The sequence below is a fragment of the Vigna umbellata genome, chromosome 8 (assembly GCF_029865625.1).
Source record: "Vigna umbellata cultivar VRB3 chromosome 8, Vumbellata_1.0, whole genome shotgun sequence".
Taxonomy (NCBI): domain Eukaryota; kingdom Viridiplantae; phylum Streptophyta; class Magnoliopsida; order Fabales; family Fabaceae; genus Vigna; species Vigna umbellata.
Window position 1 is genome coordinate 35,632,101 of NC_142172.1, and position 26,880 is coordinate 35,658,980.

Genomic DNA, 26,880 nt, shown 5'->3' on the forward strand with positions numbered 1-26,880 from the left:
GCCATGAGAATGTAATATTACTATTTGTACCCGTTGATTTTCAGAGATCTTTGATTATTTTTATGATGAAACTACATATATATAAATACTTGTTAGTATAAATGAAATCGTACGCCAGTCTCAGATTTCATAAAATTAGCTTATAGAACGCAGAGAATGAAAAGCATATCTGTTATTATTCATAAACAGAAACAAGAATTTGAAGTGATTGGGTATGAAATATCAAAGCTATATAAATAAGACGAAACTCTGACATGAAAATGAATGGCTGGTTCTGTGGACTAGCAAATGTGGAAGAGAGTCTATGAAGGTTTAGAGTTGGAAATAAATTTGGAAGCCTCTGCTACGGTTGGAAGTGCAGGAATTGCACCCTTCGCTGTTGTACAAATTGCTCCACAAGCATTCGAAAACGTCAAAGCCTCTCTCAATTTTTGTTCATTCTGATTCAACAAAACAAAAATGGTGTCAGGCAATGAGAACATAACATTCTATAGTGTTAGTGAGAGAGATACCTCAAATATGGAAGTGTCCCTGGCCACACTTGTGAGAAGTGCACCCACAAAAGAATCACCAGCACCAGTTGTGTCAATTGCCTTCACTGAAAATCCATTTACTCTTCCTTTGAAGTTCTACAGTCAAACAATATATCAGTATATTCCCCACATCTAACTGCATAAATCCTTCTTGAATGTGGGATCACAAACATAAGTTCAAATCTTTAACTGCAAAAATGTAACTAACCAATACTAATCATCAAATGCTTTATCAATTTTGCCAAAAAAACTGTTTTCAAATCATGGGTGTATATTGGACGGTACCTTGGTGAAATATCTGCAACCCTTCTCTCCATCTGTGACTAGAAGCAATTTCAATTTGTCGTGCCACAGGGACATCACAACATCCTCCTTCTCAGGATCACCTTCTGTTAGGAATTTAACTTCGTCATCACTCACCTACATCCATAGTCAGCATTCCATTTCTTCAATCATTCACTTATATTAAGTTCTAGGCTTTTAGAAAATATAATAATACTAAGTTAAATATATTTTTAGTTATTAGATTTTGACACGAAATTGAAATTCGTTCTTATCTAAAAGTTTTGATATATTTTGTCTCCAAACTTAAAAATAATAAATATAATCATTATTTTTGACACAATTCTACTTTAATATCAACTAGGAAACACATTTAATACTTAAGAAAATGTAACTTGTAACTAAGTAAAAAGACTATATCCATTCATTTTTATGTTTGAAAATCAAAATCTATCAAACTTTCAGATAATATCAAATTTTAATTGAATCAAAATTTAAGAACTAAAAACATATTATACTCAAAAACTTTAAAAAGTTGTACCTTGATGAAGTCGGCATCAAACCATATGCTCTTGATTCCAGACCTAGCAGCCTCCTTAGAAGGCCACAAAGGAAGCCTCACATTTGGATCATAAGAGAGCAAAGCACCACTTTCTCTAGCAACTTTCATTGCAGCCAAGTGTGCTGATCTGCATGGCTCTGATATCAGACTAATGGATCCATAATGAAATACCTTAGCCTTCTTGATCAAACCCATATTCAATTCTGACTCCGCCAGCAACATATCTGCACTGGGATTTCTGTAAAACATGAACTCCCTCTCTCCATCCTTCCTCAATGTCACAAATGCCAAAGCAGTTCTTGCCTCCGTATCAAAGCAAATGCCATCAGTGTTGACTTTGTTTTTCCTCAAAATATCAACAAGCATCTTTCCAAACTCATCATCTCCCACCTGTCACATTGCAATCATCAAGCTGTATTTATATGCAATATTATGAAACGTGACAAAAACTGTGACACCACCTTGATTTAAAAAACCTTGATAATGAATAATTTCTATGCTAGATGGGAAATGAATGTTTGTAAAAATCAAGAACCTTGCCAATGAAAGCAGCATTGCCACCAAGTTTGGCTACGGCACAAGCTACATTAGCAGGAGCACCTCCAGGGGCTTTGATAAAAGCAGGAGACTCAGCCAAGGAGACACCAGATGTGTCAGGAACAAAGTCGATGAGCATCTCACCGAATGATATCACTAATGGATCTGCTGAGTCTGACATCTCCTCTTCTTTCTCTCGTTGATGTTTGTGATTTTGTTTTACAAAACAGTTTCAGGGCCAAACCTTAACAATGCCACAGCTGGTGCCATATTTATGTTCATCGCAGGTTTAGGAGTGATAGTGCAATATTTTTTGTTTCCTTTTTACTTGTTTAGATTTATCCAAGTATAGACTATTATAATTATTATAATAGTTACATCTGTGATCATTTTTAATTGACTGAGCATATATAATACTACGGTTAAATTCCAAACATCTATTGTTTTATTTTAATAATAAACTCTATAGTTGAAATTTTAAGCGAATTTTCAGGCACCTTATCCCTCACTTTTATCAAGAAATGAGAGAACACAAAGCTTGATCCGAGAATGAATGCTTTTGAAGAGGAACAATAAAAGCCACCACACAAACTACTGAAGTAGCCCTTGTTCCTTAAATTCTGGTTCACAGTTTCAGATTCCACCCATTCATATAGGGAATGCTATTTTGGAGGTCTCAAAGGAAGCATACCCTCTCTTTAAACAATCATTAAATGTCAAATATTGCTTCTGTGGAGAAAGCTGATTGAGATATTACTAGAACTTTAATCCAACCCATTCCATTGTTAACGCTGTGTTACTAAGTGAACTGGAGAAAAAGCATGAGAAAAACAGAAAAAAAGAATAACATCTTCAAAGCTAAATACCAATTCAAAGTTCTCATTAATCCAACTACATCACCAAATCATGAAATTCCTGTTTCTTATTCATGATGGGCACCCTTTGTTGGATTTATTCAAATTTATAGTGCTTGTCCACACCAACAGACACATCCCAAGTGCAACTCATCCCTTTGGGAAACACAACCAAGTCACCAGCAGCAATTTCAACTGATTCATTTGACCCACTGGGAAAGACCTTCACTTTTCCTTCCAGAAGATAGCAAGTCTCTTTGGCTTCATATGTCCATGGGAATTTGCTTGGAGGGCATCCCCATCTGTTATACATCAAATGTGTTTCACACCAAATCAGAGACAGATCAAATATCATGAAAATTGTAAACTAAAAAGATAGCTTCTTGCAGCCTTTCAGATCCACCTAATCTGGTAATCAAGGCAACAGGTACATAAGAACCTCATAAAGGTGTTTCCTACGATTTCTTCAGTCGTTCATAATACAGACAACAAAATCAACTTCAATCCCATGAAAACCTTGGCACATAGCATGATTCATTCATCAAGAAATGAAACATAAAATCTTAATCCAAACCTCATAAGAAAAACAAAAGGAACAACAAATCACCACTGCTATAACTGAAATAAAATGGGAAAAAGAAATTAAAGAAAAGAAGCATTACTTGGGCCATTTCCTAACACCCAATTGAGAGAGCTTGGATTCAGGAGGGTTTCTCTCAATCTTGATGCCCAGTTTCTCTATGACAGTTGTCATGCTCTCTGCTACTGTTAAGTGCACTCTCCTCCTTGTTGAAACTCCTCTACTTAGAGGAACAGCTGAATGTTTGGTTTGTGTGAAGTTGTTGGGAAATAAAGTACCCACAAATGATGATGCCATTTAGCTGCCTTGTTTTGTGGTAATACCCTTTTGATCTCTCTACCTTGTTTCACAATTAGTTTCTTCACAATTTCTATGAATTTCTCTGTTGTTTTAGTTCACTCATTTTTCATCTTCTTCACTTTCTAGACAGTCCAAAAGTCAAGAAGGAAACTAACAAAAATTTCATTATTTAGTTGTAATATATCATTACGTTTATATTTCACTTTTATAAAAGAAATATTCGTGTATATATTTGTACCTCAAAAATACCATTTTAATTTAAAAGAATGACTTTTGTTCTTCCGTATTGTGTTGGAAAAAGACAAACTACTAATATTAAGTAAATTTTTTTAAACTAACCTTCTGTCTTTAATTAAAATTTATAAAATTATATAGATACTAAAATTAATCAACTTCGTTTATAGTTTTATAATTTTCAATGAATAATATGTTTGGAAAATTTCCCTAGCGCTCATGTTTTCTCCCAGAGTTTTATATAAATGTCATATTACTCGTGTAAATCGCAAATTCAAGCGTTTTAACTTTAATTATTATATGAACAAAATTCCTAAAATATTTACAAATTGATTTAAGATTATTATGGTACTAAGAATAATTTTTTTATTGCAGGAATTAAAATGAAAAAAATATATTATATGAATCAAAGCATAACAAATCATAAAAATAAAATTAAGTATACACTATTTTCATAATGAAACGAAATAAATAATAATAATCTTCTAGGAAATAAAATGCAAAAAAAGGTATTATTCAAATTAAAGCACAAAAAATTATAAAAAAAAAATAAAAACGTTAAGTGACAATTAATTAATTTTGGTTTCTATCAAACTTTGTTGTATTGTTTTCTGTGTTGTCATTATCTCGTACTTTTTTGTGGAGACTGTAATAAACACTCGTAGTAGGAATACATTGGTAAAAGAAAAGGACAATTTCATATTCATGAATTGGTTACGACCATAGATTCTGAAGCACACTGTATGCATCAGAGTGACATGATTTACAAATATGGCATCATTTGTTTGCTCTGTGCTTTGACGACATAGGAGGAATGCCCTGTTCATTGGTGAAAACGTTGTTAGGATCAATCATGGTCTTTGCTCTCACCAATCTGTCGTAGTTACTCAAGAAGTACTTTTCACCCCAATCTCTTGCACTTTCCACACCATCTTTCACATTACCATAATTACTTATCCTCTTCCTCACTCCAAGGTCAAAGTCCATGTAATTAATATATGCAGCTCTTGGACCCCATGAAACAAAGGGAGTCATAGCATCATAGAATCCTCTTATCCAATCTACATAATCACTGCTTTTCTCATTCTCACCTTCTTTCCAATATATCAGGTACTGTATTGTAAACAGATTTCCTCTTCTGTGGGGAAAAGCAATTGCATCATTGCTTATAATATGCATCTTTCCACCATAAGCATCCAGAATAACATATCCCTTTGGTTCCTTTTCAAGGATGTCCAGTGCAGTTTCTATCCCCACAAGAGGAACGTGCTTTCTTACATAATCTGATTTCGCCTTGAAATATTCTTTTTCTTGCAGATACCTGTTCTTCAAGTCAGACACCGAAGCTCCATCACTTAGGCCAGAGAAGAAAACAGTAGACTCAATCCAACTCATTTCTATGCATTCTTCTTCTGTAACACCCAACTCCGGAAAAGTCTCGTTTAGAATGGATACAGCACTGCTTCTAGGACCAAGATAGAAACCATTGAGTGTTACTGATAACCCTTTGGTTTTAGCTTGTGGCAAACCAGCTCCAACAAAGCATGACAGATAGTAGTCATCTTCCAAGTTTGGTGCCACATATTGCCATTTGTGCACCAGATTGGCAACATCACTTTTTGTGCCTGTTCTTGATACGGTGAAACTGGTTACAACCTGTGGCACTTTCAGCAACTGGATTTTCCAGGCATAGATGATCCCCCAAAGACCACCTCCTCCTCCTCTAATAGCCCAGAACACATCTTCTCCCATGGTTTCACGGTCCAACAAATTTTGATCAGCATCGACAAGTAGGGCATCCACCACGTTGTCCGCTGCAAGTCCATATTTTCTAGACAGCATCCCAAAACCACCACCTCCAATGTGTCCTCCGACGCCAACAGTTGGACATGACCCAGCTGAGAATCCATGCTCGTTGCTTGCTTCAGAGATTGCATAATAAGTCTCTCCCAACGTTGCACCACCTTCAACCCATGCTGTTTCTGTCTCCATGTCCACCCAAACATGGTTCAAATTCATCATGTCAATGATCACAAAAGGAGTGCCTTCATCAGCCACATACGAAGTCCCTTCATAGCTGTGTCCGCCACATCTTACTCTGATTTCCATAGAACTCTCTCTACTGCATCCTACACTTTTCTGCAGCTGCTCCAAACTCTCCGGCAATACAATGGCCATTGGCTTGGGAATCACGGGTTCTGCGAACCGAAGGTTTTGGATGGAAAAATTAAGAATTTTGAAGTAATTATAGGAAGAGGACTGGTCGTGTTCTTTATAAGGGAGCGTGGTAAAGTTTTTGATGTTGTGATTAAGCAAGCAAGAAGCCAAGTTTGGGAGTGAAACACATGACCGCAGTGAAACTTGAAAGGATAGTAAAAGAAAACATATGAGGCATACTGTTTTAAGGTGGTAGAACATGGCTTAAGCTTCTGAATTGTAGAACTAAAAGCAAGGTGATCTGTAATTGGTGAAGAACTAGTTTGAGTTTATTGTCATTGGAGAATGACTAATGATATATAGTTTAAGACAAAAGGGTGGAGAAACGTAGCAACCATGCATATGTTGTGGCCGGCCATAGTTTAATTATGGAATTTGGAAGTGGCAGAGTGGACTCTTTTTCTGGAGGGGTCCAGCAGGGCCGAGTGAACTTGAACACTGATATAGAATCATTCACTCATTGAAAGCAGACAAAACAAAAAAGAACAGAATAACATAAAAAAATACTAGGAACATCTGGTTAACAAAGTTGAAGTGTAAGAGTGGGTTACGTGAGAGAGTAGCTACACACGAGAATGAATAACTAGGTGACATAAAGAGTTTGCCGGCTGAGTAAAGAACATAAGTTTCCATGGCCTGCTATGTTGTTTGCTTTTATCCAATTGGTTTTAAATAATGTTAATGTCAACTCATATCAGTGTTATTTTTAGCTCTTGTTAAAAAAGCCCGTGACAATCCACGGATTGAGTTTCTATCAGTATACTCATGCTATTTGTTGAAACCCTGTACATACAAATTATACATTTTGTCTTCCAAAATACACAGTTGGAATAATGATACAGAAGTGCAAATATCATAATTTTCTTCATGCCATACTTTAACTGGTTTCTGGACAGTACATGATCTTGACACGAAGTCAAAATCCAAGAGACAATATTCAAAGGTGGGGCTAGTAGGCGACAAATTGTGTGGTTTGAAACTGTGGATATTATCCACACGCTAATGTTACGGGTGTATTATTTACATCTCATTGGCATCTTTATAGAAAAACCCGCTTGCTACAAATACTGGATTAGGCCTTGTTATTACCCAAAACATGGCACTAAAATGGTGAGATATCTTTTTCAAACAAGAAAGATGAATTTGAGTTCATGTAGTAGACATATATAAAATCCCTTACGACTGGTATAGCGGGTAGGGGCTAGAGTAGTAAAAATGAGATCATAAGCTGAAAGTTCACTATTACTGTGGGACCAAAAAGTAAAGATAACAAAGACATCTGATAGTATATTCCTGCAGAAGAAAGGATCAGAGTATCATTGCAGCCACTATGAGGTACATTGTTTTCAGAGTCATCAATAATCAAAGTAGAGAAGTTCATGGCCTTAGGATCAGACGAAGAGATAATGCAGCCGCAAGGCTCCAACTTCAACCCATCTTCCTCTTAAATACGTTTCCTTCAGGACAAGTTTTCAATATCGTGGGATACCTTTCATCAATAATAGCCCAAGAGGAGACATGATTTAACCCCAACAAATTTTAACCTTTCATGGTAGACTCTAATTAGAATATGTTACAAGTTGTTTATACTGAGAATATTCATACTGTCTCACTGAGTAAGTTTGTTTAAAAATGTCTAATGTTTAATAGTCTACTTTATGTTTTAGTTTTAATTAATCGAGTTACTGTGAAAAACTTGTTTTATGTGTCACGAATTATGATTTACATAATTTTTTATATATGTTTCTCAAATTAAAGAGTCATGTTTAAAAGAGGAGGTGGTGTTGTTGAGTTCCTATATTCAATGTAATTGCAAGAAAACAATGATTTGAGTTGTAATTCTTAAAAGTATTCTCTATGACTTCTTGAAGAAGAGAAACTTTTAGATGAGAATTTAAATGAGTCTAAGTTCCACATTGAATAAAAATGAAACAATAGAGTATCATATAATATTATAAAATTGAAAATTCATCAATATATTGTTTTAAGGTTTTAAATAGAGAATGATATTAATTTCTTACGTGGTTAGATTTAAATCTCATTTATTTATTTAATTGAATCACGTTAAATTTTTTTTGTATGTTATGCTCTTTCTGTGAGCTGATTCAAAGATGTTTTATTTGAAGTTTATTATAAATAATGATTTTAGACTATGACGATTGAAGATGCACACTCTTGTTCAACAAGATCTTTTAGAAACATTGGAATATAATATCTAGTAAATAAAGGTCAGATTTGTTCAAAATACAAAACTGAGTCTAATTTATTACTACTAAAATATAATTGTTTAAGAATTGAAAATAAAACATATTGAAAGTGTGGAAAAAATATATAATTGTTTAAGAATTGAAAATAAAACATATTGAAAGTGTGGAAAAAATATTTCGATTATTGTAAGAAATAATATCACACAATGAAGTTTTGTTCTTTAAGATATACAAAGGAGAGAGTAACTTGACATTTGAGACATGACACTCAATAAAAAAAGTCACATACTTTTAAGTTATTCAAACGAGTACATTTGATTTCCTTATACAAGAGTCTGATGCAAGGAAACAACCATTGGTTTTATGATGTATACAATAATTTTCCCTCATGATAACATAGGATATGATGTGAATGTTGTGAGGATGTTCATGTTAAACCCTAATTTTGTTTATGGTTGTCTAAAGTCTACTTTATGGATTATTTGGTGATAAACGTTGGAAGAATCTTGAATGTACAAAATGCCTAAAGCTAACCGAGAGTTTCTATTGTCTCTAATAGTCCATCTACATTTTAACTAAGTATGAGAAATGTGTCATGCAATACAAATTTTATTGAATAATTCATGACGTGGTATGGAGTTTATTGTATCTATTTTATTTTATTTTTTTACATATGAACCATGTGCAAAATATGTTGATTGGACAAAGCATATTCATCAGTATATTTTTAAGGAAGAGAAACTTGTTTAATAATTGTTTGCCCATACACATAAATTAGAATTTGTTAATACTTTAATATAACCACATTAAAATTCTTATGCTGATATGTTCTTTTCTCCGTTATTCTTATTTTTTTTGTTATTTAATTATTTGTGGTGATTCTTTAGGAAATTCTTAAATTGCGTTAATGTAACACAACACGGAACATAAAGTGTTGGATATAACTTCAGAGTGAAAATATATACATATATCTCAATGAAATAAATACATAATTTACATAATCCTGGTTTATAGCTTTAAATCTAAATTGGTTTTTAAACAATTTACAAGTCATAAACTAAACTGTTTCTAATTGAATTATATCATAGGCATTTATCGTATGCCTTAGATTTTTCTATCACGACCTTACACTTTTCATCTTTTCTTCTTACCTGCAAAAAAAAGTTAGAGAGATGGTCATACTATAAAATATCCTGGAAAAATGGTATCAAAGATATATAAGAGAATCGTTTATATGTTGGTCAGACATATCAACTTATCAAGTGCATATGCATCAGAGCCTATGAACCAATTTTAAAAGCGAATTAACATCCATATGACAACACAAACATGCTCCAAAATTACCTTCTGAGTAAAAATCTTCATATTTAGAATGCTACTCCAAAGTCCAAACATTTGTAACCTATAGTGAAGTTAAAGATGGCATTCATAATATCCAAAATATCCCTATATATTTATCTAGAAAGCGTGATGAACTTCCGTTAATTCGAAGACACAAGTTTAAAAACCCGTGAAGTTATTGCAGATTTAGGCTTCTGGAACATATGGATGGACATGCATTGTGGCTCACACTTATATGATTGTAATCAGGTGTCAGGAAGGAAGACTAGGAAAAAAACCAAAGAGGAAAGAACAAGGCCAGATGCGAGGAGTGAACCTATATTTCTATGACCATGGCTACTTATGTTGAGTTTATCTACAATCTCAGAAGCCTGATCATGCCGTTTGCTCTTTAAGATGTAGTTTCAGAAAACAGAGGAAAAACTTAACATTAGATTTAAGGTTTTCTCCTCTGGCAGGCATCAACCAAAAAGCTAACAGTCGCTTTCATCAGTAAAATTTTACAGTAATAGATCAGGCAATGTCCAACTCCAACAAATATAAATGATAAGTATTATGAAGTATAGGCAGAAACAAATAATAATAGAAAAATCTTTCAATCAAATAAACTGAAAAAGTACAGCGGTAAAGAATTTACCTCAACCTGTGGACTTTTTCCCCGAAGCAACATATCTACACTTTTGTCAGTCTGCAAAAGGAAAAAAAAAAGATATAATTGAAACGAAATGAAAGTTTAGCCTATCAATGCCCTCAATGATTAACAGAAACTACCCTACCTGGCCTTTCAATTGGCCCATATAATTCTGCTGAAGTAATTTGACGTTAACAAAAAGAAATTATCAATAAAAACAACACAAGATAATTCGATTTTGCATAATTATCATCAAATACCCAACCATATGTTTGTTTTCCTTTCAAAATATCCATTTTGACAACGTTTAATATACAAGGCTTCGGGGCATTAAAACAAGTTTTTTTTTTTCAAACTATAGGGGACAAAAACCTCAATTCTTTATTGAAAGGACAAAAAACAAACTTGACTTAAATTTGAGAGTCAAAAAACGTATTTAAGGTAGGGGATTGAAATTGACGTTCAGCTTTAAACCAAGGACATAGTATTGATGACAGTCCATTTTAACAATACGTTTTCTTTCATGAATTTTAGTACATTCATTGTGTTGTGTACATTTTATTCAAAGGGCTGGACAAAATCACTGATGCTATTCTGAAAATAAGTTAAATGAATAACAACAATAATTTCTATAAAAGTAAACGGAAAAAAGTGGGAATAGCAGAAATGATAATGAATGCATGGAACAAGGATGGAATATAAAAATATTGTATGAGATCTTGGTTGTCAAATATCGAAGAAAAAATCATAAAAAATCGATTTAGGTAGTTTGGACGAGTGTAAAGAAGGCGAGCAGGCACCGGTGATGAGAGTAGATCTCATGAATTTTAGCCCTATGAGAAAGGGTAGAGAGAGCTTAAAAAGGCATTGCTGAAATTAGTTTTTGAGTAAGTCCAATGGTGTTGCATATAGACAACTTCACCAAGTGGGATAAGGTTATTGATATTTCAGTAATAAATGCTCAATCAACATACCTGATGTGTGAGCCAGTAGTGTCTATCTCTCATCTCAATTAAGAAATCAAATGTTGGAGGTGCTTTCCTCTCAAGAACTGTCTTCAGACAATTTCTTGCCTTGGCTTCTGCATCTCCCAGAGTAACAATTTCTATTCCGCCAATCTGATCAAGCAAATGGAGGTGAATCTTGAATATTAGAGTGCTTAGATGGGTGATATTCAAGTTATGTGAAAACTAAAATTCAGATGAAAATAAGGTTACAACTTAAAATGGGATTCAGTTTCAGGCCTCATCTAAACAGCATTCATTACTTATTCAAAACATGAAGTAAAAAGAGACAGTTATTGTCTTAAATTAAGTAAAAATAAGGCCACATAGAGTTCAAAACTTGCTTAAAAACGGAGCAAAAGCAACAAACTATTGGATGTTATTGCACAAGTATATAAAAGTTAAAACAAACCAGATCAGAAAGGGTAGGATTCTTGATGATATTCTCAAGCTTCTGTCCGTGAGCAGTCCCAATAAGAATGATCCCACGCTCGGCAATTGATCGGCAAGCGTGAGCTTCAGCTTCGGTGCCAATCTCATCAACTATAATCACCTCAGGCATGTGATTTTCCACTGCCTCAATCATCACTCTGTGTTGCATTGATGGCTCCCGCACCTGCATTCTTCGTGCTCCACCGATTGCTGCATGTGGGATATTGCCATCACCCCCAATTTCATTGCTGGTATCAACAACCACCTATTCATTTTGCAAGAAGTTATTCTATCATGAGTCTATCTAAAACAAGTACTTTAAGGAAGAATAAGGCTTGAGCCGCTAGCCATGGTTGTCTCTTGAAGAGGGCGAGCATGCTTTTCAAACCAGTGAAATCCTGTTAATTTTCTAGGTGTTGCAACTTTTGACAGCCCTTGTGCTCTACAATTACTAGTGGGTCATCTCCTTAGTGCTTATTTAATTATAGAAATTAATGTAACAGACAATTAACATACATGGTAATTGCATGCGGGTGGAGTCCTTTTAGCTTCCTAAGAGCTGCAACTGTTGACAGGCCTCACTTAGCCTATTATGTACATGTACATGTGCAAAGCAAGCTTGAATTATTTAAAAATTGGATTATCCCTTTTGATAGAACTGTTTCTATTGGGTTCTTGACAGAACTGCCTATAACTTATCAAGGAATTTTTCCTAAACTAGGCTGTAGCTCCACATCCTTTCTTTGTTTCCATCTCCATCCTAGAAAGATCCATAAATTGAATTCATGCCAAGTGGATTCACATTAGGTATCAATAATCGTCTACTCATCTTGCAAGAAGTTATTCTATCCTGAGCCAGTATAAAAAAGTACTTTAAGGAAGAGGAAAATGCTGTGAGATGCTGAAAAATCAGCATACCACTCTTTTGTGAAGCTCTTCAGACAGCACCCGAGCAATTTCACGCATAACAGTAGTTTTGCCAACCCCAGGCCTGAGAGAATCCAAGAAAAAGAATGGAAAAAAATCATCAAATTTTCATAGAGAAACAGAGCAACTTTCTTCTACATTATTGGACTGGTGAGTCAATAGACCATGGTAAAGTAAATTTTATCACTTATTAGACAGATCTTAACATAAATTTCAAAAGTCTTCCAAAGCAAACAACTTAAGCCCTATGTTACAATTGACAATGACAAACACAGAATCCATAAAATATTTTAAATTTAGAAAAATAACCAAATGACACATGTTCTGGAAAAATCTCTCTTTAAGTACTTACAGGATAAGAAAACAAAAAAGGTAAAATCAACTTATTCACTTGAACATCCACAGAATATAAACTTTATTTTCTAAAGTACTAAAGTGTGTGATTTTAACTTGTAGGAGAAATTTAATTCATTTTACCTTCTTGTTTTTTCTCTTACAAGTATTCTTTTAACAAAAGTAAAATGAGGAATCAAACTAATTTTATTTCAAGGATTCCCTCAGCACTTCAACTTGTATCAATCTTAAAATATCAATGATTAAAGGGGAATTCTGTGTTATACCTTCCAACAAACAAAATGCTCTTCCCGTATTGAAGTAGGTCATAAACCATGTCAATCTGGCCAGTGATTGCTCTTCCCACACGACAAGTCAAGCCAACTATGTGACCATTCCTACTCCTAATTGCAGATACTCTGTGCAAAGTACCCTCAATTCCAGCTCTATTGTCCTTGCCAAACTCTCCAACAGCTTGTTCAGCATATTCCAACTCCTTCACAGTTACCTAGCTATAAAACATATAACTCAATACATTTCTGGATATCACATTACATAGACATAAACAATACCACCGAATGAAGAGCGCAAGGTACGCATTACCTCTGTGTTCCTTAAACAGCGGCGTCCATGCTCTCCTAAATAGCGTGCTTCTGGAAAACGACCCAAATCCAATACAACCTACTGAATAAAGGAACTTTAGATTAGAAAGAAGTGCAGTGAATTAAGGATTAAATAAATAGCGTTGACATTGAAAAGTGACCTCCAGAAGTTGAGAACGATTAGGTTGATCAAGGAGACTTTGATGCAAATCAGATGGAAGGATCTGTAAGAGAGCTTGCAAATCGGCTTGGTCGTTGTGAACAAGACAACAAGAGTATTCAGAAAACGCTTCACATTTCAATTTCAGTGACAGTGGCATTCTTGCTGCCTTCAAATTCCATGGCAGCCGTAGTGACAGAGGCAGCCACGAAGATGAACACCAACTCGTAACTACCATTTCCTTTCCTGCGTTATCACCCTTTTCTCCTTTCTATTATTATTAAATAGTTTATTTCTTTAATGCTGTTCAATTAAAATTTAGTTCACAGAAAATATTGTTATTTTGGTAACAAGATTGAACAGGTTAACACTAGTAAGTTTTGTCAATTTATTCATTCACATTTTTAATAAAGAAAAAATAAAAAAATTACTTTTTTTAAAACAAAATTAGTTTATTTATGAGCTAATTTGTACAATAATTTTTCATATATTTTCAAGTTTTCTTTTTCATATATTTTAAAACAAAATATTGTTATTTTGGTAACAAGATTCAACAGGTTAACACTAGTAAGTTATGTCAATTTATTCATTCACATCTTTAATAAAGACAAAAAAAATAAAAAGAAATTACTTTTTTTAAAACAAAATTAGTTCGTTTATGAGCTAATTTGTACAATAATTTTTTTATATATTTTTAAGTTTTATTTTAATTTATACATAATTAAATTTTAATTTCGAAATATATATATATACATACATTAGCTATGACATGTTTATTCACAATTTTAAAAAACAATATAAAATATATTACATAAAAATATCTAGTGTGTCTGATTAGAGTTTACATATTATTCAAGATGAGAAAATTGACTCTTTATAAAACTTTTGGTATTAAAATCAAAATAGGAAATGAGTACAGAAGATTCCTGTTAAATGATAGTATCTTATTTTATTAGAGTCTCAACTTAATTAGAATGATAACTTATACTGATATTTTCATTTTATATTAAAAAATTATTTGTTTTCACTAAATTTATAGATTTGAAAGCATGATAATAACTGAATAGTATATTTCTTTTCTTCCTTCCTACAATTCCTAACCTAATTAGGATGTAGGGTGTCTTTACATATTTATTGAATAAAGAGTTACTCATAACTAAAAGGTTTTTTTGTTTCACTTTTACTAGAGAGTGAACGCTTGTTTTATTGTAATAGTTATATTAAATTATTTTTTATTCATAAATATTGATAATTAGTATTTTGTTAGTAGAGAAAGATAAATCCAGAATCTCTCTCATCTTTTCTCTAATTTTATCAGTAAGTTTTCATATAAATTTTGAGTTAAATAAGTTCTACATATGTGTAATTGAGAAGAATATTATTCTAGATTGTAAACACCTGGTAGAAGTTTTGTTGACAAATAAAACCAAAAACAAGAGAAAGAGAGGAGAAAATCCATTCAACACATATCATAATTATACTATTAAGAGAGAAAAAGCAAAGAACAACAATATACCTGGATGGTGCAGCAAGATCTGCACCTAATCACTTATAAATACTATTAAACAAGTTTCGAGTACTATTTATTACTAAAGAACCTTAGAAAGAGTCATCAAGAGAGTTATAATAAACATCTTTTACAGAACAGATACTTTAAAAAACTATAATTATTCTTCTAATAATCCTCTTCTTCTTCCTTCTTCCATAATTCACGATGCGCCGAAGCTCCACATATCAAGGAGTCCTGTGTTTTCCTGCCAACATATTAGATGGGTAAAATTTAGATGGGCAAGTTTGAATAACAAACAATTCCGTTTTAAACAATTAGACGCTAGATAGGAAAGATCCAACATTTTCACAACTAATATGCCTTTTCAAAGTTTAGTCTTCGCACACATCAAATAACTCCTAAGAATTATTATTCTATTAAAATGGATACAAGATTCTGTTTTACGTGAATATAGAACAAAATTTATACCTGGATGAGATACTAACCAAGAACAACAAAACCTGCAACACAGGAAAAAATTAAAACTATCCCACAAAGGAAAATAAATAAATCCATCATGCTCAAAGAAGCACATATCCCTCTGTAAACAAAGAAAGAATTTAGCTTCAAACCAAAAGTCGACAAGCGGATAGCATTGGTGACGCATGTTGCCTTATTAATATTAATCAATACTACATTAATCCAGACTCCATCATCCGAATAATAAAACTAAGTTGCTATCATACATATTCACACAAATCCAAGTAGCTTGTGAGTAAAATCAAATCAAAATAAATCTACGGAAAGATGCGAATGAATGAAAGTTCAAGGGATAAGAATAAGACATGAACGAAGAACAGAAAATGCAGCCAAAACCAATCCAGAGCCACACAACTAAAAGCATGAATCAACAGAAAAATCAGAATGTTGCTATGAGATGGCTGAGACCAAAGTTTAACATGCAAAAGTTGCAAAGAAGTTAAGAAGCATTTCAAAATTTGAAAGATCTTCATGGCCTTTAAAACATCTTGAAACCCAAATAGGGAAGGGAACTAACTTCCAGTCCTACAAGGAAAATTATCTATGACTAGAAGATTCTATGTGAATGTGACCATGGTCATGCATCAGGATGAAAATGTCTTAAAGAAACACTTACATGATTTGATTAGACAGAGGTCAGGTAGTACGAGAAGGCAACACCAAGCTCTGAACGTAATCTGTAGATTTGAGCGATATCCATTTATGGGGAATTTCAAAATGCTCTATCTGGCTATGTCTCCTATTACAACAAACAAGTTGGTATTCTGCATGGCATACCAGGATCAGGATATTCCCGTCTTCAGACAAGCACAAGGGACGCGGAATGAGATAACGGGGAAACTCGAAATAATGGTAACTGATGTTCATCAACAGAGTCCAAGATTGATGAACTCCAAACTCCTTCATTTGCCAGAAAGCAAAAGATTCTCTATGGTAAATGTGGGAAAGACAGAGGCAACCCCCAAAAGCTCCAAGTTCTGAGAAACCTTCCTCCGCATTATTAGGCAGTTTAAAGCATGTGTACGTCTCACTGGCTAAGTCAAAGCAAAAATCCACAAGGGATTTGGAATTACCAGTGCCAAGTACTGTCACCCAGTTAAGGGTGCCATTCAGAAACACTCCCTTGGTCTGACGAAACTCCGAAGGGAAATCAGCATCAGTAGTTGGAATCTCTCTCCAACAATCATCTCCAAGATCGTGAACTATAAGCTCCAATTTGTGACATTCCGCGTCAGTCATCACTGCTGCCACCACCTTATAAGTGTCAGTTGAAGCGTCGTGACCAAACGCCATGTTGGCGACCCCGCATTCGATGTAACAGGAGGGTGATTCGTCAGAACTGAGTCTGGTGGCAGGGTTCCAAAATCGGACCCAGATTTCGTCAAGATTAGCATGGATTCTACTCAGACACACCAATCCATTGCAGACTCCAACTATGTCGTAGTCGACGAAGACTGGAATACCATCACCATCGTTGCCAACAACGGAATTTGGATTCTGGAGTAAGCATTGTGTAGAGGATTGGTGCAGATAATGTGCATCATCTTCGTACTCGCCATACTCGGATAGCGTGTACAGAATTGGGTTGTCTCTTGGGGATCTTTGAAGGTGCAGCTTCACCAGATTGGGATCGAAAACAAAGGAATTCCAATACTTAGAAACGCACCTAAACCGCATGAGAGCCTTCACCGGAACCCGAGACAGTATTTCTATCATCAAATCATCGGGCATAGTTGGAGAAGCAGAAGTAGTCCCAGCACCGCCACCGCCACCGCTACTGTCACTGCCATCTCTTCCTCTCTTTGGAGAAGCCATGAATTGAAGACTGCAATAAAAGATTGAAATAGGTTTGTCCTTTGGAATGGGACAAATTGGAGTGAAGTGAGGAAATGCCTAAGATTAGAGACAAATATATAGGTTCTCAACCCTATGATATGAAGAACTCTCATTACAGTTTGCCTCTACCGCTTCCACCTGGGTTGACTTGGGGCCACCTGTTAACTTTTCAGAAAATAGCTTTAATTCATATTCAAAAAATACTATTAATATTTATTACTCCAAGTATTTTATTTAAATTTTATTTATATGTATAGGATACCAAATTGTTTCTTCTTTGAAGAAGAAGTTCATCATCCGTAGGCTCCCTATCTTCATGTTGCATTGCTTCATCAGGTTTTGCTCATTATGAAAAAATTTCCTTTGAAACCTCCTTTAGGAGTCTGAGTTGTGTCTCAGTTCCAGTGTGACTGATCATCCTCTCAAACCATTTATTGATCATCATTTTGGTAAGTTATTGTCTCACCAACTAGTTAATTAGACTTGAGTCCCTATTCAGATGGATTTCTCTTTTTGCTCTTCAGCTTACAGGCTATTAGCAGTTATTTTCAGCTGTTGTTATATTGTTCTTCTCTTAAAAGTAGGTTTTTACGCATCACTCACCTGTCTACCACTGGAAAAACACCACTTCTCGTCCCACTTGCATGTGTAAGGCATGCCGGCAACGTTCATCCTAAGCCAGGATCAAACTTTCTATGAAATTCTTAGTTGCGTTACTTATAGCTTCCTTGTTCGTAAACAAATATACAATTAAAATGAGTTTTTATTTTAATCTTTGTACTAATTTAATTTTTCAAGTTTAAAATTGTGTGATTTAGAAAACAAAAAGAATTAAAAAGGTCATTATTAATGCAAACAAGACAATATCCTTAGTTAGAACCAAGCTCAATATTGCATATTCAATAATTACTTTACTAATAATGGATTTCTTGCTACACAATGAATTAATTAACTCAATATGTTCCCATACCTATAGCAGCTTTTGCTAAAGTAATTGTAGCAACTCTCACACCTATTTATTCTGCATCTTCTAACATTTCGAATTGAGAAAGTTTCATTAAGTTCTTTCATTCATTGTTTTATGTTCTCATTGCTTCTTTCCCTCATTCTTGTATATCTTATTTTAGGAAGCAAAGGCAAGCAGACTAGACAACAAAGGTTGTTTTCGTGAAAAGAAAAGAGTACAAGATTTTAGACTTTTTAACCAAATTTTATTAAATTTATTTAATATTAAAGCTAAATTAGTCTAAAGTTTTCAATGTAGATTAATTCTAATTTTTATTGAAAATTAAAGAATGAAAAATATATTTGATCGTAAAATATAAAATGGAATATATTTATTACAATATTTATTATATGTTTTAATTTATTTGGTTTCAATAGTTTTAAATAATTGTTCTTTTATTAAGTATTTAAATTTTTAATGTTTTTTAATTATTTTGTTGTTGTTTAAGTTTTGTTAACTGAGTTACATGTTCTCATGTTGTTTTATTAATTTCTTTAATTATTTTCATATAAAATGATGAATAACTTTTTATTATTTTTATTAAAAAATGTGTTGTGATGATTAATGAAATTGACATATTTTTAGTAACTTTCATAAATAATAAAATAATCATCTCTCATTCCATAATGAGATTGTTCTTGTTTGTTTTTAATAGGTTTAATACCCAATTTTGTTTTTAGGTTGGTTGACAAATCTCAATCTAGTCTCTCGTTAGAAAAGTGTTTAAAATAGGTCCTTACTTGTAAATTTTTGAGTCAAATTAGTCTCTTCCGTTAAATATAACCAAACGAAGTTAATGGGATGATGATGTGGCAGTAGTTAGTGGTTATGTGTCAAAATATAATTGTGTGCGTGCTTATGTATTAGTTAATTAGAGAAGAATGAGTTTTAATAAGAAATTGGGTTTTTTCAATTGGGGATAAATTGCCAGCAGTTAGGGTTTTTAACTAATTTTGTGCAATTCAATAGAAACAAAGTTAGGGCAGTTGGAGTTCTTCGCCTACATTGCGAACACGGTAAAGTGGTGGGTGTTCTTCTTCTTGTTGGTCTTCTTCTCATTTCTGTTGTTGTTTACGAGTTGTGCTTAGCTTATTGCTTGGTGGTGGTTCGTGCTTGGTGAGTTTGTCTTCCCTCTTTCGCAGTTGCTTGGCTTAGTGCTTCGTGGTTCGTGGTTGTCTCCCTTTGGGCTTCGCTTTGAATTCGCAATGTCTTCGAATCAAGGTTGTTTGTCTTACTCATGGGGGAGCTCTCGTGGTGGTTCATCCAGAGGATTCGTTGAAAGCCAAATATGCCATTATGGGAAGGTTGTTGTGTTGAGAGTGGAAAAAATAGTTAAGAACGATGGGAAGCAATTTTGGGGTTGCCCTAATTACAAGGTTTGTAATTTAATGTTTGTGATAAAAAAATTTGTTGATTAATGAAATTTTTCTGGTTGGATACTTTGAACAGCGAACAAGAAATGAAGAACTTCAAGGATGCAATTTCCTTAAATGGCGTAATGAAGATTATGTAGATGATGCTGCTAGTACTATTGCTAAGCAACGGAGAAAGATTAATAGCCTAGAGAAATGTGTTATGGATTGTCAGAAAAGGGAGAAGATGTTAATATCGATGATATGTTTTATGGGGTTCATTAACATCATTCTTGTATGTATTTTGTTTAAAAGTCCATGATGTGTTCTATTAGACAGTTTATGTGAAAAACATTTTGGGCTTATTGTAATATGATGTTTTGAAATGAATGTGAAATCTGAATTGAAGCATATGAAATTATGGTTTCAATTTACATTTTGTGTGATATATAGAACATAAGCACACTGATGATTACATTGAAATGACAATAAAATGAGGAAGTGATGTGTAACTGACAATAAAATAAGGAAGTGACTTCTGAAATTGCATTGGACCAAAGCAACACGAAATCAAAAGCATGACAATATATTCAGAAATTTGACATTGACATGACAAATTAAGTGTAAGTTGTAACATGAGTATACATCACAACAAAGAACCATTGCCCTGTCATGACAATATAATCAGAAATTGAACTTGAAATGCACATCCAAAAGAGAATCTGTCATTGAAATGTAAATTATAATCATCCAAACATCATTCATAATTACATCATAATCACAAATTGGACTTGAAATGCACATCCAAAAGAGAATATGTCATTGAATTTACAAATTGGACTTGAAATGCACATCTCACAGTTTACCAAATAACCAATTCAAAATTGGTCTCGAAATACATGTCAACGTTTACAAAATAGTCATTACTTAAGTTACACATACTTAAGCTAAACATAAAGTCAGTTCTAAATCACTTCTAAACTCCTGTTGTAGATGGCTGAGTTTGTTCCAATACGCATTGAGTAAGCTGACTTGGTCCAATAGTTGGCTGAGTTTGTTCAACTTGGGTTTGAGGTTGCTGACTTGATTGAGATTGACTTTGGTTTGTTGGAGGAGCTTGTGGGCAACTATTTCTTTTATGACCAAGTCGTCTACATATGGAACATCTCTTACGAGTTCCATTTTGGTTGAGTTATGTGTCATCCTTCTTTAACTCCCAAGCCTCTAGCCTTCTTTTCTTTTTTGGTCTACCAGGTAACACCCTTTTAGGTGAAGGCAAAACATCAGGCTGAGAAGTCATTTCCCACAGCTGAGAAGTCATTTCCCACAACTGAGGACCATTGACAGGGTATATCATTGGAATGTATGTTTCTTGGTATGTTGACTTTGTAAACCAATGTGGGATGTAGTCTTCTCCATTGATGTTGATAAATGTCATGGCAGCTAGTGCATGACAACATGGAATGCCGGTTAAAGTTCACTTTCTGCAACTACATTCCACTTTATCTATGTTAACCACATACTTCTCACTCATCATTGAAGTGTGTCTGACCTCAATTTTTTTTTGTTCTGACCAACTACAATGATAACCAATTTAAATTAGTATTTATAGTACAAAATTTAAAATATAAAGAAGTCCATATGCTAATGTAGTCATGTGCACATACCTAGGTATCCAATATTTAGTCAAGTGAAATTCCTTTTCAAATCTTTTTTTAATCTTTGGGCAAAGACTGCCTTCATATGAAGTTATTTTCTGTCTATTTGTTGCCCATCTCTTTATGAGGTACATACGAATGTCTTCCATCATTGAGATGATGGGCTTACCTCTTACATGTAATATTACACTATTAAAAGTTCAGACATATTATTGACTGTCACAAACAACATTACCCGTAAACCTTGACCATGACCAAAATCTACTTAAACAAATAAGAAGTGAAATATATCAGCTACAAAAACAAACAAAAGTAAATAGGAAGAATGGATTTAAAGGCATCTGGATTGACATACCTTGGTGGAATGGCTAGCAAGTATTTAAAAATAATTTTATTATAAATAGTTTAATTACGAAAGAGTTATTATTTTAAAACACATCATTTATCTAAAAATGATTCCTTTAAAGCTTTTTGACTTCTCTTCAAGGGTTCTTCCCCCTTGTTCGTTTAATTGAAAAATCGAGATCGTATAATTTATTCTTATGACGAGCTCTTGAATATAGACTAATCAAATTTTTCGTTTTAGTAAATTGAGTTTTCAACTCCTTTATTTGGTTTTTTTTATATTTGTTGTACGTGGATCCCCTTAGTTTGCATGTGTCTTATTAGTCTTCAATTTGAGTTTTCAATTTGAGTATTTGTTGATCAATGATCCTAATAGTATATCCTAATCATGATTAGGTAGCTCATAGGAGCAAATAGGACTTCTTATGCATTTGAGGTTGTTTTAAATTCTCTAGAACGGTTTGGTCATCTGTCAAGTAAGGAAAGTTAAATACCTCTTATCTATTGTTTTAATGCTTTGATTATCTGATTTTGTATGCTTAAGTTTGATTAAAAGATTGAGTTTGTTTGAGATTTTGTTGTGTGTGATATAATTGCTTGGAATTGAATTATATGTGTGTTATTTGAATTGAAATAGTATTATTATGAATGTTGGTTAATTATTACTTGTTTTGAAAAACTTGAGATGATATGTTAAGGTTATAATTAATGAAATTAGTTGTTATATCTTAAGGTAGTCAATAGGTTGAGTTTTAAGCTAGTTTCTGGTCCATTTTGAGGGTTTTTACAAGTGAAAATCTAAAGGAATTATTTTGTGATGAAACTAAAGATTTAGGATCTATTTTTGAGTTAATTATGACTTGTTTAGACACTTAGTTTGGTCATTTTTGGTTTATTACATGTAGAATTGAATATATGAGTTTTTGAGTGGTTGGGTTGATCTAATGCATCTTGTTTATGACTAAATGAGCAAATAGGTACTCAATTTCACTCATAAACATGTTTTTGCATCAATTCTAGTGTCAAGGATACCAATTTGGTCTTTTGGATAAGTCTAAGGTGCACTAAAATCAGAAAAATAAGTTGTTGTCATCTAGTATAGTGTTCAGTGGCATTGTGTGACGTTGAGCGCTGTCAAACCCGAGAGCCACTAGGTTCCAAGACGCTAGTGCCACCCTGGGCATTGGGCATCACAAAGTCAATGAGCTCTCTGACTTTTGGACGCTAAGAGGTGGAAATGGACATTGAGCACCACTTTTCCACTACAAGTCTGGACCTTTGTTTCCCTTAACTTGTTGGGGAGAGGTCCTCTCACTAGGCAAGGTGTATGGCTTGCTAGCACCCTGTCTCTTTGCTGGGCACCCTATTTCTGGTCATTCATGTTTTTTTTCTTGCTTTCTTTTGTTGGTTGCTTTGAGTTGGTTATTATGATGTTATGTGTTACTTTTGAGGTTTATATGAATGCCTGTGAATAGTAATGATTAAAGTGTATTTCGTTTAAGTATGTGGTTAAAGGAATTCCATGAGGAATATCCTAGTGTTTTGTTTGTGTGTAGTGTATTGTTGTAGAAGCTTTGAAATGAGAGAATGTTTCTAACACTCAAATATTCATTCAATCTCAAGTAAAAAGGGGTGGTTATGTCGTGAGGAGTAGTAGGAGATCCTTAACCTAGGGTTAGGTGTTTGACAGATTAACCTTGTATGGTAATTTGGGTGATATGTTGTTTTACGACACATGCGCAGGTCTCTAAATAGTTTGACACCAATACATGTATTCGGAGGGTCAAATCTAAAGATTATTTTTATATTTAGGTTTATTTGAGAGTTAATATGGTTATTTCTATATTGTTTAATTGTAATGATAATTATGATATTGTGAATGCTCCTTTGGTACTTTAGCTTACTCTTTTTTTTTGTTTTTTGTGTGTGTGTTTGTTTTTTCTTTGCAATAATCACCTTAATTAGGTGAGTTTATGGGAAAATGTTTCTGGTGAACAAATGCTAAAATCAAACATTTGTTTAATATTGAAAATTCCTAAATTTATAAATAACGTTTTTTTTCAATTATATCATTGACTTAGTTAATATTGAAAATTCTTAAAAATAACATATAATTAATATTTTCTTAAAACTTGAAAACAAGGAGTAGTTTAAAAAGTAAGGAGAGAGAATATCACTTGAAGAGGTGTATTTTGGATGCTTATGTTTAAAAAGCGTGTCCACGTAATAGAAGCGTTTACTTAAACTATTTAATATTAGCGGCATATGAGTACAAACTTCTTAATTCATGTCATTATTAAACCTTTTAATATAGATAGAGTGCATTAATTACAGTAATTAATACTCTTGAAGAAACATATCAGCAATAAATAGATGACAAATTTTAACAAAAACAAAACATTTAACTTTTATACACTTTTTTTGGAATATAGTGAGTGAATGAATTTAAAAAACTTTTTATTATTTATTTGAGTGAATTTTGGAAGTAAGTGAAATTAAATTTGGAAGTAAAGTTTGTGAAAATTAGTGTATAATTTGATTGATGTGACAGATTAAAAAAACTTACTTTCAGATTCACTCTCACTTACCTCCAAAATCGACTCAAATAAACAACAACAAAATTATCTTTAAATCTTTTCAAATTCATTCAATCACTCTCCCCAAAATCTATTTAAGTGAACAACAACTTAAACCTCCACTAAAATCAGCTCATTTCCTACCGCCCACAAAATTTTGGTTTCCTTTTATTTATTTCTTTTAAAGTTTAAGATTATCTTTACTATTATTTTATTTTCAAGATTTTAAAAAATAGTTAAAAATATAAATAGTATTTATGAATGAAATTTCATTATTTTAAAAAATAAAAGGTCGAGTTATAAAAAAAGTTAATTTCATTTATTTTATAAAAACTACAATATTTTTAAAAATTATTCTCTTTTTTTATAATTGATCTAAGTTTTTTATTAATATTATTTTAGTATAAGAGCTCTAACTTAGAAATACAACAATTCTACGTTAATGGAACTCTGGCCTATCAAAAAATTGTCATGTACCACCTTAAAATACAATTAAATTATATTGCATAAATAATATATTTCAAATCGTCAATCTATTTTGACCTAAGAGTGTTTCATCCTACACCTCCAAGATCTCATCCTGCACTTCCAAAAATTTCACTTTTAATCTTTTGACATCTCATCATTATCCTACACCTTTAACTTTATAGAAAATTTATTTTTAATTTTAATAAATATATTTTTATTTTCTTCTTTTTCTTGTTAAGAAGACTTTGTATCACCTTAATAATAATTAAATTTAAAATTTAAATATTATTTAATATAATTTTATATTTTAATAATTATTAAAATATAATTTATGTTATAATAATAATTATATTAAAAATAAAATAATAAAATAATAAAAAATAAAAATAATAACAAAAAAGTAAATTATATTAAATAAAATATTTAATATACTTAAATATATTAAATTATATTAAAATATTAAATTAAATTAAATAATTATTAAAATTTAAATAATAAACAAAGTTTTAAAACAGTTATTTATCAAATAACAAATAAAATTATATTAAATAAAATATTTAAATATACTAAATTATATTAAAATATTAAATTAAATTAAATAATTATTAAAATTTATATATAAAATAAAATTTTAAAAACCTTCTTATGGATATCCGATTAACAAATTTTTCAAAATTTTGTTTTTTTTAAATTTTAATAATTATTAAATTTAATTTAATATTTTAATATAATTTAATATATTTAAATATATTAAATATGATTTTAAATATTATTTTTATTTTTATTTTAGTTATTATTTTTCAATTTTCTTAATAGAACTATTTTAAAAATATAAATTATATTTATTAATTATTAAAATATAAAAATATAATAAGTACATATTATAATTTTTATTTAAGTTTAATATTTATTAAATTTTAAATAAAAAGAAAAGTATTAACATATTTCATAGATTTTAATATATAAATAAGCTTTTTAAAATTTTCATTTTTATTTAAAATTTAATAATTATTTAATTTATTTTAATATTTTATTATAATTTAATATATTTGAATATGTTAAATCAAATTTATTTTTATTATTATTATTTATTATTATTATTATTATTATTATTAATTTACTTTTATGTTTTTAATATAATTATTATTATAATATAAATTATATTTTAATAATTATTAAAATAAAAAATTATTTTAAATAATATTTAAATTTTAAAATAAATTAAATTAAATTATTGTTAAGGTAGTGAAGATTTTTTTAATAAAAAAGAAAAGAAAATGGAAAAATATTTATTAGAGTTAAAAATAAAGTTTTGAAAAAGTTGGAGGTGCTGGATGATGATGAGATGTCAGAAGGTTAAAAGTGGAATTTTTGGAGGTGCAGGATGAGATCTTGGAGGTGTAGGATGAAACACTCTTGACCTAAGTGATCTACCAAACTGGCACACCATCATGTCGAGCCCATTAGCCCATTTTTATATTAGTTTATCTTTTTAAATTAAAACTTAAAATAAAATTAAGTTAAAAGATGAATTCTATTAAAATGTAATATATAATTTAAATCATTAACATTTACCAATTAAATTATAATTATTATTTATAATAAAATAATTTAATATTTAAATGTAATAATTATTTAAATTTATTTAATTAAAATTATTAACTAATTAATTAAAAAAATTAGAAAATATTTATATAATTAAATACGGTGATAATATTTATTTATAGTGTGTATATATATATGTATATATATATATATATATATATATATATATATATATATATATATATATATATATAAATAAATTTTAAAAATTAAAAATTAAAAATAAAGTGGTGGGACAGATTACTATTTTTAACCCATTTTTGGGTGGG

At 31.8% G+C, this 26,880-nt stretch overlaps 5 protein-coding genes across 7 annotated transcripts; all 5 read right to left on the reverse strand.

Annotated features, from left to right (window-relative positions):
* Nucleotides 1–157: 157 nt before the first annotated feature.
* LOC124823727 (pfkB-like carbohydrate kinase family protein) lies at nt 158–2,533 on the reverse strand. Its single transcript, XM_047296018.2, has 5 exons — nt 1,913–2,533; nt 1,357–1,767; nt 819–953; nt 513–629; nt 158–440 (listed from the first exon to the last, which is right to left on the reverse strand). The coding sequence occupies exons 1-5, from the start codon at nt 2,093–2,095 to the stop codon at nt 303–305; spliced, it is 984 nt and encodes a 327-aa protein (XP_047151974.1). The 5' UTR covers nt 2,096–2,533; the 3' UTR covers nt 158–302.
* Nucleotides 2,534–2,671: 138 nt separating this feature from the next.
* Nucleotides 2,672–3,771, reverse strand: LOC124823728 (uncharacterized). Its single transcript, XM_047296019.2, has 2 exons — nt 3,431–3,771; nt 2,672–3,070 (listed from the first exon to the last, which is right to left on the reverse strand). Exons 1-2 carry the CDS (start codon nt 3,643–3,645, stop codon nt 2,866–2,868), a joined length of 420 nt encoding a protein of 139 aa, XP_047151975.1. The 5' UTR covers nt 3,646–3,771; the 3' UTR covers nt 2,672–2,865.
* A 680-nt stretch (nt 3,772–4,451) lies between these two features.
* LOC124823724 (berberine bridge enzyme-like D-2) lies at nt 4,452–6,513 on the reverse strand. Its single transcript, XM_047296013.2, has one exon. It carries the CDS (start codon nt 6,298–6,300, stop codon nt 4,660–4,662), a length of 1,641 nt encoding a protein of 546 aa, XP_047151969.1. The 5' UTR covers nt 6,301–6,513; the 3' UTR covers nt 4,452–4,659.
* Nucleotides 6,514–9,228: 2,715 nt separating this feature from the next.
* On the reverse strand, nt 9,229–13,995 carry LOC124823726 (P-loop containing nucleoside triphosphate hydrolases superfamily protein). Its single transcript, XM_047296016.2, has 8 exons — nt 13,738–13,995; nt 13,578–13,655; nt 13,262–13,482; nt 12,633–12,705; nt 11,695–11,979; nt 11,253–11,396; nt 10,285–10,335; nt 9,229–9,457 (listed from the first exon to the last, which is right to left on the reverse strand). The coding sequence occupies exons 1-8, from the start codon at nt 13,972–13,974 to the stop codon at nt 9,389–9,391; spliced, it is 1,158 nt and encodes a 385-aa protein (XP_047151972.2). The 5' UTR covers nt 13,975–13,995; the 3' UTR covers nt 9,229–9,388.
* Nucleotides 13,996–15,190: 1,195 nt separating this feature from the next.
* LOC124823725 (F-box/kelch-repeat protein At3g23880-like) lies at nt 15,191–17,746 on the reverse strand. 3 transcript variants are annotated; one of them, XR_007027668.2, is made up of 3 exons: nt 16,382–17,745; nt 15,715–15,746; nt 15,191–15,490 (listed from the first exon to the last, which is right to left on the reverse strand). XR_007027668.2 is itself a non-coding variant. In XM_047296015.2 (2 exons), exon 1 carries the CDS (start codon nt 17,578–17,580, stop codon nt 16,402–16,404), a length of 1,179 nt encoding a protein of 392 aa, XP_047151971.2. In that variant the 5' UTR covers nt 17,581–17,746; the 3' UTR covers nt 15,191–15,490; nt 16,382–16,401. The 3 variants fall into 3 exon arrangements, 2 of the variants coding, with proteins under 2 accessions (XP_047151971.2, XP_087952380.1); XM_047296015.2 differs by lacking the exon at nt 15,715–15,746 and having other exon boundaries at nt 16,382–17,746; XM_088096254.1 differs by lacking the exon at nt 15,191–15,490 and having other exon boundaries at nt 15,714–15,746; nt 16,382–17,746.
* Between the last annotated feature and the right edge of the window lie 9,134 nt (nt 17,747–26,880).